General features: G+C 41.5%; 1 protein-coding gene across 1 annotated transcript in view; it reads right to left on the bottom strand.

Annotated features, from left to right (window-relative positions):
* LOC124594398 (RNA pseudouridylate synthase domain-containing protein 2-like) overlaps window positions 1–15,054 on the bottom strand; it is a 551,085-nt gene that overhangs the window by 16,517 nt on the left and 519,514 nt on the right. The window contains exon 9 of the mRNA XM_047132767.1: window positions 11,559–11,771. Coding sequence (XP_046988723.1) covers window positions 11,559–11,771 — 213 coding nt within the window. The remainder of the gene's footprint in view (window positions 1–11,558; window positions 11,772–15,054) is intronic.

Raw genomic sequence — 15,054 nt, forward strand, 5'->3', positions numbered from 1 at the left:
TACAAAACAGAGACTGTGGAGGAGGCAACATGAATCCAACTGAATTACATAAAATTCATATAAAAATGCATGTACTCCAATCAGTGTGCACAAGTCACTATGTACAGTTTTTTTGGGGTAAAGGCTGAGAGACGTGAGGGGGCTGGGAAGTGAGGGGTAAGTCAACAGAATTTTATTATTTTTATTATCACCACCACCATTATTAGAAGCTGCAGTGGCAGCGATAGTACAAGCCGTTAGAGTAGTACATTATCAGTTGCATTTGCTATGCAATTAAGGTGCATTATAACCGTGGGTGGACATTCATCCTCTTGCTTCCCCCTCCTCAGTCTTCTTTCTCAGTGCTACTGACATTTGCCACAATCCTTTCCCATCTTCCTTACCCATCCTCACTTCACCCACACCCACACTTTTCCCTGGTTCTCTTTCTCCCACCTGCACCTCCAGTTTATGTCCCCATACCCATATGCATTACAATGATTTGTTCTTATCTTGCTTCCCTTCATTTCATGTGCACATGAATACCAGTATATAAAAAATAATAATGTAAAGGCTGATGCGCACCCATTAGAAAACATGAATCGTGTAGTTCTTTTTTAAGATTTTTATGTAATTCAGTTAGGTTCATGTTGTGTTCACAACAAGCTCCATGTTACATTCAATGTTTGTAATGAGGCTGGATCCACATGTGGCTCATAAGTAAAGTCACCAACTTTGCATCCACACTGTGTTATGCTATCCATGTACATCACATGAAGAACTACGTGATCTTTTAATGAACAACGTCCTCTCCGGGGGACACCACCTCGACGAAGCACTGTGTGGGTGCAAGGCTTGCACGTCCGCTTGAAGCTGAGGGCTATGCCGAAGGTAGAGGACCTACTGCCGGAAAGGCCTCAGCCGATGGATCAGACTAAGAGTGTCCCACAATGTCCCTACCCACTCCTAGTCCTATCCAGTTCCCTGACCCAACCCAAGGTGAGATGTGATCCATACCAAGGGGTGCGTGGCATATGGGAAGATGTGTCGCAATTGGAGCCTTAGGGATACCGGGTGACTCCCCTAAATAAGTAGCCTTACACTGCGCACGGTATTCGTGGTGTGGACCTTGTAGATACCCAAATCTCGTAGGACCAATATGGACACAACTAAAGAAAACAAAGAAAAACAAACTGAGGGGCAAATTGAGACCTCAGATACCCAAACATCAGGATCAGAACCGATGGAAGGCATTCCCACTACTGAATCAGGGTCTAGACCTGAGCCAGAAGTGGGAACTGTAACTGCGAAGCTAGACCAGATTAAGAACAAAGGCTTTCCTGGGGCCCAGAGGAGGAAACTACTTGGGGAACAGAGGAAAAAGGTACGGAAAGAATGGCTTCATAAAGACAAGTGGAGGGAAGTAAAGGGGCTTGAACCTAAGACCCTCAGGGAGAAATTGTCTCAGGCTGAAGGGGATACACAGACCCCCCACTAAATCAGAGACTGGTAGCAAGTGGATAAGGGAGGAATCAAAGACTCCCTCCTCCCTAGATAAGTGAGAAAAAACTGAGGCCAGAAATAGGGAAACAGACCTATAGTACTGCAGTCTCGGTTTTTAGGATGGCAGATATCCAGGAAGGCTCTCCACTGGTGGCCATCACCTTGCAGCAGGAGGAATTGGTACAAATGGACCTCTTTGAAAAGATTAAGGTGGACACTGACCCAGGACCCTATTTCAGGAGGGTCTATCTAGATCGTGGTGCCCTCATTTTTGTCTGTGAGGGGGTGCACACAGTGTAATGGCTCAAGGACAAGGTGCCCATGATATCCCCAAGGGAAGTTGTAAACCTGCTGGTTAAGACAACATCGGAGCTTCTTAAGACCGCAAAGATACCAATATGGGTACCAAAGATCCTTAAGGATGTCTCTCCTAAGATTCTGTTCGGCAAAGTAGCGGCCCAGAACCCAAAAGTCTCGACAGAAGACTGGAAAGTGATCAAACAGAAGGTTGCACCGGAAGGACGAACCCTGGTGGTGGAGGTCGGAGAGAAGGCCCTGAAGGCGATGCAGGAGCAGGACCTGAAACTGATTTTAGGGTTCTCGCAGGTCACCATCAGGGTTCTCAAAGACTTTAAAGATGGCAGCAAGACGAGTCTGGAGGTGCTGCAGATTAATCTGCAGCACTGTAAAGGGGCCTCTGCTGCCCTGAGTCGCTGCCTGGGGATGCAGGAAGTGGACATGGCCCTGATACAAGAACCTAATTTATATAAAGCAGGTGTAGCGGGCCTCGGTGGCACTGGAGGTAAGCTGATTTATGCTAGAAATCTAAGAAACTCCAGAACATGCATCTACGTAAGACATGGAATTTCTTTCACGTCAATGATGGATTTCTGCCCCAGGGACTTAGTAGCCATTAAATTGCAGCAATGTGAGGAAGGTATCACGAGGGAAATTGTTTTGGCCTCGGCATACCTTCCTTACGAAGACAGCTCTCCTCCTCCCTTGGGCGAAACGATAAAATACCTGACGGCTTACCAGAGAGGACATTATCATCGTTGATAAAGAACGTCCGTCCTCAGAGACCAAAAACAGGAAAAGTTAACGTAATATTGGTAAACTGCAGGAGTATCCAGGGCAAGGTTCCTGAATTAGTATCTCTTATTGAAGGAAATAGTGCGCATATAGTATTAGGAACGGAAAGTTGGTTAAAACCGGAAGTGAACAGTAACGAAATCCTAGACACAGAATGGAATATATACCGCAAGGATAGGATAAACGCCAATGGTGGAGGAGTATTTATAGCAGTAAAGAATTCAATAATATCCAGTGAAGTTATTAGCGAATGCGAATGTGAAATAATCTGGGTTAAGTTAAGTATCAAAGGTGGGTCAGATATGATAGTCGGATGCTTCTATAGACCACCTGCATCAGCAACCGTAGTAGTTGAGCGCCTCAGAGAGAACCTGCAGAACGTCGTGAAGAAGTTTCGTGATCATACTATTGTAATAGGGGGAGACTTCAATCTACCAGGTATAGAATGGGATAGTCACACAATCAGAACTGGAGCCAGGGACAGAGACTCTTGTGACATTATCCTGACTGCCTTGTCCGAGAATTACTTCGAGCAGATAGTTAGAGAACCAACTCGTGAAGCTAACGTTTTAGACCTCATAGCAACAAATAGACCGGAACTTTTCGACTCCGTGAATGTAGAAGAGGGTATCAGTGATCATAAGTCAGTGGTTGCATCAATGACTACAAGTGTAATAAGAAATGCCAAGAAAGGAAGGAAAATATATTTGCTTAACAAGAGTGATAGGGCACAAATCGCAGAATATCTGAGTGACCACCATCAAACGTTCATTTCTGAGGAAGAGGATGTGGAACAAAAATGGAAAAAAAATTCAGAAACATCGTCCAGTACGCCTTAGATAAGTTTGTACCGACTAAGGTCCAAAGCGAGGGGAAAGATCCACCGTGGTATAACAATCATGTACGAAAGGTACTACGGAAACAAAGAAAGCTTCATCATAGGTTTAAGAGTAGTCGAATCATAGCTGATAAGGAAAAGCTGAACGAAGCGAAAAAGAGCGTAAAGAGAGCAATGAGAGAAGCATTCAACGAATTCGAACATAAAACATTGGCAAACAATCTAAACAAGAACCCTAAAAAGTTTTGGTCATATGTAAAATCGGTAAGCGGATCTAAATCCCCTATTCAGTCACTTGTTGACCACGATGGCACCGAAACAGAGGACGACCGAAGAAAGGCAGAAATACTGAATTCAGTGTTCCGAAACTGTTTCACTGCGGAAAATCGTAACACGGTCCCTGACTTCAGCCGTCGCACGGACGCCAAAATGGAAAATATTGAAATAAACGATATCGGAATTGAAAAACAACTGCTATCACTTAGTAGCGGAAAAGCATCCGGACCAGACGAGATACCCTTAAGATTCTACAGTGATTATGCTAAAGAACTTGCCCCCTTTCTATCAGCAATTTATCGTAGATCGCTGGAAGAACGTAAAGTACCTAGCGACTGGAAGAAAGCGCAGGTCGTTCCCATTTTCAAGAAGGGTCATAAATCAGATGCGAATAATTATAGGCCTATTTCGCTTACGTCAATCTGTTGTAGAATAATGGAACATGTTTTGTGTTCTCGTATTATGACGTTCTTAGATAATACAAATCTCCTTCATCATAACCAACATGGATTCCGCAAACAGAGATCATGTGAAACTCAGCTCGCCCTATTTGCTCAAGAAATTCACAGTGCCGTAGACACTGGCGAGCAGATTGATGCCGTATTCCTGGACTTCAGGAAGGCATTTGATACGGTTCCGCACTTACGTTTAGTGAAAAAAATACGAGCTTACGGAATATCGGACCAGGTTTGTGATTGGATTCAGGATTTCCTAGAAGAAAGAACACAACATGTCATTCTTAACGGTTCAAAATCTGCAGATGTAGAGGTAATTTCAGGAGTACCGCAGGGAAGCGTGATAGGACCTTTATTGTTTACAATATACATAAATGACTTAGTTGACAACATCGGTAGCTCCGTGAGGCTATTTGCAGATGACACGGTTGTCTACAAGAAAGTAGCAACATCAGAAGACTCGTACGTACTCCAGGAGGACCTGCAGAGGATTAATGCATGGTGCGACAGCTGGCAGGTTTCCCTAAACGTAGATAAATGTAATATAATGCGCATACATAGGGGCAGAAATCCATTCCAGTACGATTATGCCATAGGTGGTAAATCATTGGAAGCGGTAACGACCGTAAAATACTTAGGAGTTACTATCCGGAGCGATCTGAAGTGGAATGATCACATAAAACAAATAGTGGGAAAAGCAGGCGCCAGGTTGAGATTCATAGGAAGAATTCTAAGAAAATGTGACTCATCGACGAAAGAAGTAGCTTACAAAACGCTTGTTCGTCCGATTCTTGAGTATTGCTCATCAGTATGGGACCCTTACCAGGTTGGATTAATAGAAGAGATAGACATGATCCAGCGAAAAGCAGCGCGATTCGTCATGGGGACATTTAGTCAGCGCGAGAGCGTTACGGAGATGCTGAACAAGCTCCAGTGGCGGACACTTCAAGAAAGGCGTTACGCAATACGGAGAGGTTTATTATCGAAATTACGAGAGAGCACATTCCGGGAAGAGATGGGCAACATATTACTACCGCCCACATATATCTCGCGTAATGATCACAACGAAAAGATCCGAGAAATTAGAGCAAATACGGAGACTTACAAGCAGTCGTTCTTCCCACGCACAATTCGTGAATGGAACAGGGAAGGGGGGATCAGATAGTGGTACAATAAGTACCCTCCGCCACACACCGTAAGGTGGCTCGCGGAGTATAAATGTAGATGTAGAATGGCAGAGACTTGCCATCAGCAAGGTGACCAACTGCTGGTGGGATGCAATGCCAATGCCCACAACCTAGTGTGGGGCAGCAAGGACACCAACAGTAGCGGTGAGTACCTTCTTGAATTTCTTTTAGCTAACATTTTAGAGGTCCTGAATGGGGGCAATGAACCTACATTCAGGAATAGCAGAAGGTAAGAAGTAAGTGGCGTAACTTTTGGTTCCATGATGATGGGAAGCTATGTCAAACAGTGGCATGTGGTGATGGAGCCATCCTCATTGGACCATATGTACATTAATTTCAAGGTTGAAATGGGAATCAGACAGACCATGACCTATAGGAATTCCAGGAAAACAGACTGGGAGACATATAGGAGGGACTTTGATTTAGGCTTATCGGAAATTCCTCATTCCGAACTCATTGAGGAATTAAATTCCAGACAATGCTTCTGCCAAGGATACGCAGATGACCTTGCCACGGTAAGACTTGGCAAATTTACTGACGCAGTTAGAAATATGGCACAAGGAGGATTGGACATTGTGCAAAATTGGTGCATTAAACAGGATATGAGGGTTAAACCTAAGAAGACTGTTGTGGTGCTGTTTACGAAGAAACATATTCAACACTCAAGTTGGAACCTAAAGCTCGTCGATGAAACTCTACCTGTGCAGGGGATAGTGAAATACCTAGGGGTAACCTTAGACGAGAAGCTAACGTGGACCCCTCACATTAAGAGCATCTGCTCCCAGGCAAAAAGTACTCTAGTGAATACTGGAAGAGCTTGTGGCAAAAATTGAGGCCTAAGCCCCAGGGGTATGCACTGGATGTACACCGCAGTGGTTACACCTAGGACTTCCTACGGGGCCATAGTGTGGTGGAAGAAGGTAGAACAGCGGGTTGCAGCTATGGAGCTTGCTAAGGTGCAGAGATTGGCCTGCTTAGCCATAACAGGTGGAATTAGCAGCACACCAACCGCTGGAATGGAAGCCATGCTGGACATGCCTCCACTACACCTGTGGGTCAAGATGGAGGCAGCAGCTGGGGCACACAGACTTAAAACTGGCAAAAACTGGGTCTCATTCGGATATCCAGAATCACACATTAACATAGTGAGTAAGGTAAATATAGGAAAGGCTGGGGAAATGCTTGCCGACTATATAATAACTCCCAACTGCTTCGACAAGCCTTACAATAAAATAACTGGAAGCAGGGACCAGTGGGAAAAAACAGCTTGACACCGTACAAGGGACATCATTTGGTTCACTGATTGATCGAAAATATACCAAGGGGTTGGAGCAGGGGTGTGCGGGGCTCAGCCAAGACTGGAGGGCATCATCTCTCTAGGAAAACTGGCCTCTGTATTCCAAGCTGACATTAATGCAATCAGGGCATGTGTGGAGGAGAATATGCATAGGTGCTACAAGGACCGTAGCATTTACATCTATTCCGACAGCCAAGCAGCCCTGAAACCATTGGCAGCTCCTGCAACAAGATCTAAGATTGTTGCAGAATGCCACAGGGCTCTGGTGGTGTGGTGGAGCTAGGGGGAAGCAATAGGGTAAACCTAGTGTGGGCCCCTGGCCACTCAGGGATCTGTGGCAATGAAAAAGCTGACAGATTGGCTAGTATGGGGGCAACAACTCCATTTATTGGACCAGAACCTGTCCTGACAATCGCCAAGGCTATGATCAAATTATAACTACGGAACAGCAAGTAGGATATTGGACCAAGGTCGATGAACAAAAATATGGTAAGGTAATGATGCCCAAGCCATGTTTTAAAAGAAGCTCTGTAATCCTGGGATTGAACAGAAGAGATCAAACTCATGACTGGACTGCTGACCGGTCATGGGAATTTCTAAAAATACCTACACACAATGGGTACAACTGAAGAGGACCCCAAATATAGGATCTGTGATGAGGGTGAAGAAACTGCATCAAACCTAATCTTCGAATGCATGGCATGACAGTAAAAGATACAGAATCTTTGGGACATCGGAATCTGAAGAAATTGTGTCTAAAAAAAAAAAAAAAAAAAAAAAAAAAAAAAAAAAAAAAAAAAAAAAAAAAAAAAAAAGAACTGGTAGAAGGACTCCTTGCACTATTTAAGGGCATTGGTTGGCTTTACTAGATATACAGGGAGCAATACCGCACAATAAACTTAGTTTCGGTGCTGGCACTGGCAGGTTAGACCTAAGCTGTTTTAGCTTCCCTGTTAAAATCAAATCAAATCAAATCAAATCAAATCAATGAATGATGTACAATAATTTTACTCTTTTCATCACTGCACTTTTTGAATCTGCAGTCTGACACATGCCTTTGTAAATAATTTTAATGTGACATGTATTCTGAGCTTGACACTGACTACATATGTCATACTGTATTTTGTCACAATAAGGAACACCCTCTACTGGTTTGTGATGTAACTCTACTTAGTAATTTTCTTCATAAGCAAAGCCCTCTATTGTTCCGACTTGTACCTCCACTCTATTGTTTTATAATGCAACTACTTGTATGACAAATGTTAAGACAATTTATCAGTGTTAAGGTAATTTTGTTAACTTATTTTATATTTTTTAAAAGTTCCTATACACAAGTCTACAGGTTACTGGTAGAAACATCATTAGACTAGTACCCTCTTGTAACTGACCTGAATCAGTGCCACACAGTCTTCTGACCAGTTTGCAATTGGCTATGGTACCCAGCTAATGACAAGGCATGTATCAATACTGTCGACAGTATTTTAGCACGAAGATTATTTTGTATTTTTTGGAATGTGGTAAGATTTCAGAGTAACTTTTGCAATGTCACTGTAACATTTATGTAATAATTACATGTTAATGACACCTTTTATATACTTCTTTGGTCTGCCTCTGTAGCTGAGTGGCCAGTGTAGATGGCTGCCATGCCGGTGACTCTGTTTCATGTCTTGGTACTGCCAAAGATTTTTCCTTGGTGGGAGGACTGGTATGGTGTGATGACAATTGAGGAGCTACTTGACCGAGTAGTAGTGGCTCCATGGTATGGAAAATCTGTAAAACAGCCAAGAGAGCAGTGTGATGACCACACGCCCTTCCACACAGGATCTGTATGACACCGCAAGGCAGAGTGCGACACTGTGGCTGGTAGACACCCATTGGGCTTTTGTGGCCTTGTGAGCAACTTGTTCATTTTTAAAATACCTCTTTGTAGCCTTTGAAATGATGCAACATTGAAATGCATATGGCAATTTTCACCCACTAAAAAGTGTGGCTGAGCCAAAGGAAAATTCAAATGAAAATGTGGCCATATCTCAGACTGCATTTTTGTAGACTATCAAGTAATCATTATTGTTGTTTTAGTAGATATGTCACTAACTGTCTTCTGAAGCTGGAGATGATATTTAGTTCTCTAATATACTACAGGGGGTCATTCCAGAGTCAGGTTTCTGCTACTGAGCAGGATGTCGAGAAAGTGTGTTTCTGGCATGTTGTTCAGACGAGATACTTAAGGTCAAGGAGAGAGATGAGTGATGGTGTTCATCGGTAAGACAGTAGAGAAGACAGCAGGCATAGAAATCTCTACAACTGTCTGCACACAGACAGGATAGCTGTGCATATTATGGTGAAATATCATCAAATAGTCAAACATCACAGATATAATGAACACGGGCATTCATAGCCAGTTCCAGGTGCCATGAGGTTTCCTGAAAAAGGCCTTGCAGAATAACATCACTGTCAACAATAATTGGAACCATAAGTGTTTGCACAAAGTTCCTTTTTCAGGTCAAGAGAGAAAAGCTTTTTATATTTTTGTAGGGCACGAGGGGCTGGTGATGCTTCCCTGCAAATTGCAGTTACATGCTCAATCCAATTTAGATTTTCATCTATTATTGCTCCTAGACTCTTTGCGAAGGAGAGCAGTTGATATTTGTCCCATTTATGGCACGGATTCCCAGTACCTCGAGCTAATGAGCCTAGGATGACCGACTGGCACCACTTGGGTTTTGGATGGGTTGAGCTTTAACCCCAAATCCTGTGCCCATTTTGATAGTGTACACAGTTCAATAATGAGATTCTCAATAGCTGTTTTGAGGTTTATTAGTTTTGCACTTAGATGCAACTGGAGGTCATCAGCAGACATGTGATATTTGCAGTAGGACAAAACTGATGACACATCATTGATATATAATGAAAAGAATATAAGACTAATACCAAACCCTGGGGGGACACCTAATACTACCTGCTTGCATTGTAACTTTATGGTGCTGGGCATGACACACTGCTGGTGAGATGTCAGGTATGAGCGAAACCATTGTATGTACTTGTCAAGAAATTTGTGTTGCTAAATGTCAAAGCTAACAATATTAAAAGGCTTTTCTGAAGCCCAAGAAACTTGTCATAATCACCTCTCATGCATCCACAGCAAGCTTAAGGTCATTTGTTGCCTTTATTATGGTAGAAGTCGTGCTGCAATGTTTATGGAAAACTGCAATGTTTATGGAAAAAAAATTCATCTAGTAAATTGTTTGTGGTTAGGTAGTTTGTTAGCTGGCTGTGAATTACATATTCTAAGGTCTCAGACAATGTGGGAAGAATGGAAATAGGTTGGTAATCAGAGCATGCTGTGGCAATGTCCTTTTTAGATAGTGGCTTAACTAGTCCCCGTTTCTACAGGTCTCAAGGAAAAAAATTTAGATAGAATTTTTCTTGGCTACAGTCATTTACCCCCATGAAGTAATCAACAAGTCTCTGTTCCCTAATTGGTTTAATTGTGGCTGGATCAGCTGCAGCTCTTACTCTGCCTATACCATGACTGAGAAGGTTTTTCTGTAGGACAGCAAATCTGTTACTGTTGTCAGTTGATGTACTGACCCATCTGAATTTTACATTTCTCACCAGTTGATTGATTCTAATCTGCTTCTATTTGTAAGCAAAATGATTTTTAAACATAGGGTGCAGTTTGTATGACCAATATGCAGCATCTCTAGATTCATAGGCTGTTTTAATTCTTCAGTTAGCCAAGTTGCAGGTTTCCTTCTTACCCTTTTTGTCCTTAGGGGAGTGTATTTCTTGTTCAGTTGAGTAAATTTGTTAGTAAATCAATGAAGTGTTTCATTTTTGTTCAAGAAGGGAATAGGAGACTTCCCCCAAATGATTTCTTGCACCTTGGTTGTAAGTGCAGATAAATCAATGTGTCTGAAGTCTTGGTATGTAGTCATTTGTGGTTTCTTTCTGGGACATTCTATGTTATGAAAAATTATGTCATAGCAGAAAGGTATGAATTACTCTGTTTGAGGATTTTGTTACAAATATATCTATGAGAGTGTGACTACTGCTTGTATGATGGATAGGAGCAAGATAAACTAGTGACACATTTGAAGAAGAAAGCATCTACTTAAATTTCACACTGGAAAGACTATTGTCAAAAATTTATGTTAGTATCACCAGCTATAATCATATGCTCATATATTGATCTGAGACTTGAAAGAGCACTTTTGAAGCCGGCAAACCTGGTTACTTGAGGAGGTTTGTAGAGGTCACGTATCAGGCACTTCCTGTTAAGGGATTTGATCTCTATGAACATATATTCTACTCATTTATCTTCATTATTATTGGATGTGTCTATCACATTAAGTGATGAATTGGAGCATATGAATGCCTCTACTCCATCCCTTTTAAAAAGATGTAGCCATCTAGATTTACCAAACTTGTGAAAATACCTGGTTTTGGGCCAGGTGCCCAACAGAAGTATTACACTGATGCCTATGCCTTGAAATATAAACAAACATATAAAAGGAAATGAACTCTGATAAAACCTAACCTTATATGGCACACGTATATAACTAAGACTTCACCCATCCTACTCACAGATCTGTGGTTCCTGTGTTTAATACATCTTTATTCGTCAGCAGTTTTACTTCATAGCAGTTTCCTTGACCTGAAAACAGCTTTATTTCTGATTCACTCTCTGATGCACTATCTGGAAACTGAATTCACAGTTTATTTTACTTTCTGTTCTAAACACAGTTTCTTTTTGTAAGCAGATAGTCCAGTGATGTTTTCTTCCCCTTTTGCTCTTTCTCAAAAAATCTCAGATAATTCTTTAAAAAGCTACAGTTCTGTTAATTTTGCCATGTAATAGTTGTTTACTATACTAGAAGTAATTTTAGAAACAACAGTTTCTTAATGCAGTTTCACTAGAGTTTACATACCTTTGCTCACAATTCCATCATCTAATTCACTTTTCATTGGTTTGAACATGCTGAGTTCAGAATCTCCATCCATTCCAAGCCAGTTTTCTGCGTTGTGGATGTTGATGAGGTCTCTTATTAGTTCCTCATCTGTCTTACCAATGTTTCCGCCTTTGCCTTTTTCTGGTCCAAATACTGTGTGGTTGTAAAGAGGATCATTCACAACTGGGTAACCTATAAATGAAACAAAGTTGATGACAACAGTTAGCAAATTCTTTTGTTATTGCAATAGGCTACAAGACAGATCTAAGGTACAGACCTGTAATGTAAGTAAATGATGTATCATTTTTTTTTAATTTTTATACCAAAGAATATGGATTCAACATGCTTTAGAAGTAGAAACACGAGTCGTGTCAAAATAAATAAAAAAAGAATAACATTTTACAAAATAGTCTTAGCAAGGCAGAATGAATCTAGATGATGAAAATCTTTCAGAACAGTAACAATAAAGAAGTCAAAGTTAAGGAAAGTATTCCTGGTGACAAGACATGTTTTAAAGTAAGTAAAGGAAGACTGTAGAACTAAATGAACATTTCGTGACCTGATGGACAATTTCATACCAAGCTTGCTTACTTGTACTGCTATCTTTAGATTCTGTGGTACTCACTGTTACGAAAGAAAATAAAACTACTTTAAAGTCACACAAAATGATTAAGAGTGCACATAAAAGCAAGGCTACCTTATTTCATAAGAACAGTAGAAGAGCTTCTTGTGTGTTTAGAAAATTCACAGAGCTCTGAAATGATAAGACATCCTGTGCCTATCAGAGTACCGTGATTTCAGATGGTTTTGTCGTTGGAACTTTCGTATATATTCTTAGATGAAACTGATTGTTACAGAAATTGTAGGGTATTTGTGTAACAAATAAAATATCCCAGAACCAGAAAGTATATGTGTAAGTATATTTATCTGAGGCAGTTGAATAAAGTGTCCGAAGTCAGCCCACGGATTGGGGTGATTTTGGACACACGTCTTTTTTAAATCTCTGTCCAAAGTTACAGTACATAGAGGGCGAATTCGGAGAGTTACTGCCTTTTTTTTAAATTCTGCATGCTTTTTATTTGATTTTGGTGACATTTTACACCTTTTAAGGCAGCCCTTTGTTACGAATAAGTGATATGGAATGATATAATGAATTTTATATATCACAGATAAGTTTTTATTTTGCAAGAATTTAAACAAACAGTTTCTTTGTTCACTTCTGCACGAGCTTTTTAAGTGCTTTATCTGAAAACTACCTTGAGCAGTTAAACAGAGAACCGACTCGTGGTGATAAAATATTAGACCTTCTGGTGACAAACAGACCCGAACTATTTGAAAAAGTTAACGCAGAACAGGGAATCAGCGAACATAAAGCGGTTACGGCATCGATGATTTCAGCCGTAAATAGTAATATTAAAAAGGGTAGGAAGATTTTACTGTTTAGAAAAAGTGACAAAAAGCAGATTTCAGAGTACCTGTTGGCTCAACACAAAAGTTTTGTCTCAAGTACAGATAGTGTTGAGGATCAGTGGACAAAGTTCAAAACCGTCGTACATAATGCGTTAGATGAGTATGTGCCAAGCAAGATTGTAAGAGATGGAAAAGAGCCACCGTGGTACAACAACCGAGTTAGAAAACTGCTGCGGAAGCAAAGGGAACTTCACAGCAAACATAAACATAGCCAAAGCCTTGCAGACAAACAAAAATTACGTGAAGTGAAATGTAGTGTGAGGAGGGCTATGCGAGAGGCGTTCAATGAATTCGAAAGTAAAGTTCTATGTACTGACTTGGCAGAAAATCCTAAGAAATTTTGGTCTTATGTCAAAGCGGTAGGTCCAGACACTCTGTGACCAAAATGGTACTGAAACAGAGGATGACAGACTAAAGCCCGAAATACTAAATGTCTTTTTCCAAAGTTGTTTCACAGAGGAAGACTGCACTGTAGTTCCTCCTCTAGATTGTCGCACAGATGACAAAATGGTAGATATCGAAATAGACGACAAAGAGATAGAGAAACAATTAAAATCGCTCAAAAGAGGAAAGGCCTCTGGACCTGATGGGATACCAGTTCAATTTTACACAGAGTACGCAAAGGAACTTGCCCCCCTTCTTGCAGCGGTGTACCATAGGTCTCTAGAAGAGCGTAGCGTTCCAAATGATTCGAAAAGGGCACAGGTCATCCCCGTTTTCAAGAAGGGACGTCGAGCAGATGTGCAGAACTATAGACCTATATCTCTAACGTCGATCAGTTGTAGAATTTTGGAACACGTATTGTGTTCGAGTATAATGACTTTTCTGGAGACTAAAAATCTACTCTGTAGGAATCAGCATGGGTTTCGAAAAAGACGGTCATGTGAAACCCAGCTCGCGCTATTCGTCCACGAGACTCAGAGGGCCATAGACACGGGTTCACAGGTAGATGCCGTGTTTCTTGACTTCCGCAAGGCGTTCGATACAGTTCCCCACAGTCGTTTAATGAACAAAGTAAGAGCATATGGACTATCAGACCAATTGTGTGATTGGATTGAGGAGTTCCTAGATAACAGGACGCAGCATGTCATTCTCAATGGAGAGAAGTCTTCCGAAGTAAGAGTGATTTCAGGTGTGCCGCATTGGAGTGTCATAGGACCGTTGCTATTCACAATATACATAAATGACCTTGTGGATGACATTGGAAGTTCACTGAGGCTTTTTGCAGATGATGCTGTAGCGTATCGAGAGGTTGTAACAATGGAAAATTGTACTGAAATGCAGGAGGATCTGCAGCGAATTGACGCATGGTGCAGGGAATGGCAATTGAATCTCAATGTAGACAAGTGTAATGTGCTGCGAATACACAGAAAGATAGATCCTTTATCATTTAGCTACAAAATAGCAGGTCAGCAACTGGAAGCAGTTAATACCATAAATTATCTGGGAGTACGCATTAGGAGTGATTTAAAATGGAATGATCATATAACGTTGATCGTCGGTAAAGCAGATGCCAGACTGCGATTCATTGGAAGAATCCTAAGGAAATGCAATCCGAAAACAAAGGAAGTAGGTTACAGTACGCTTGTTCGCCCACTGCTTGAATACTGCTCAGCAGTGTGGGATCCGTACCAGATAGGGTTGATAGAAGATATAGAGAAGATCCAACGGAGAGCAACGCGCTTCGTTACAGGATCATTTAGTAATCGCGAAAGCGTTACGGAGATGATAGATAAACTCCAGTGGAAGACTCTGCAGGAGAGACGCTCAGTAGCTCGGTACGGGCTTTTGTCAAAGTTTCGAGAACATACCTTCACCGAAGAGTCAAGCAGTATATCCCTCCTACGTATATCTCGTGAAGAGACCATGAGGATGAAATCAGAGAGATTAGAGCCCACACAGAGGCATACCGACAATCCTTCTTTCCACGAACAATACGAGACTGGAATAGAAGGGAGAACCGATAGAGGTACTCAAGGTACCCTCCGCCACACACCGTCAGGTG

Source organism: Schistocerca americana, chromosome 2 (genome assembly GCF_021461395.2).
Source record: "Schistocerca americana isolate TAMUIC-IGC-003095 chromosome 2, iqSchAmer2.1, whole genome shotgun sequence".
NCBI lineage: Eukaryota > Metazoa > Arthropoda > Insecta > Orthoptera > Acrididae > Schistocerca > Schistocerca americana.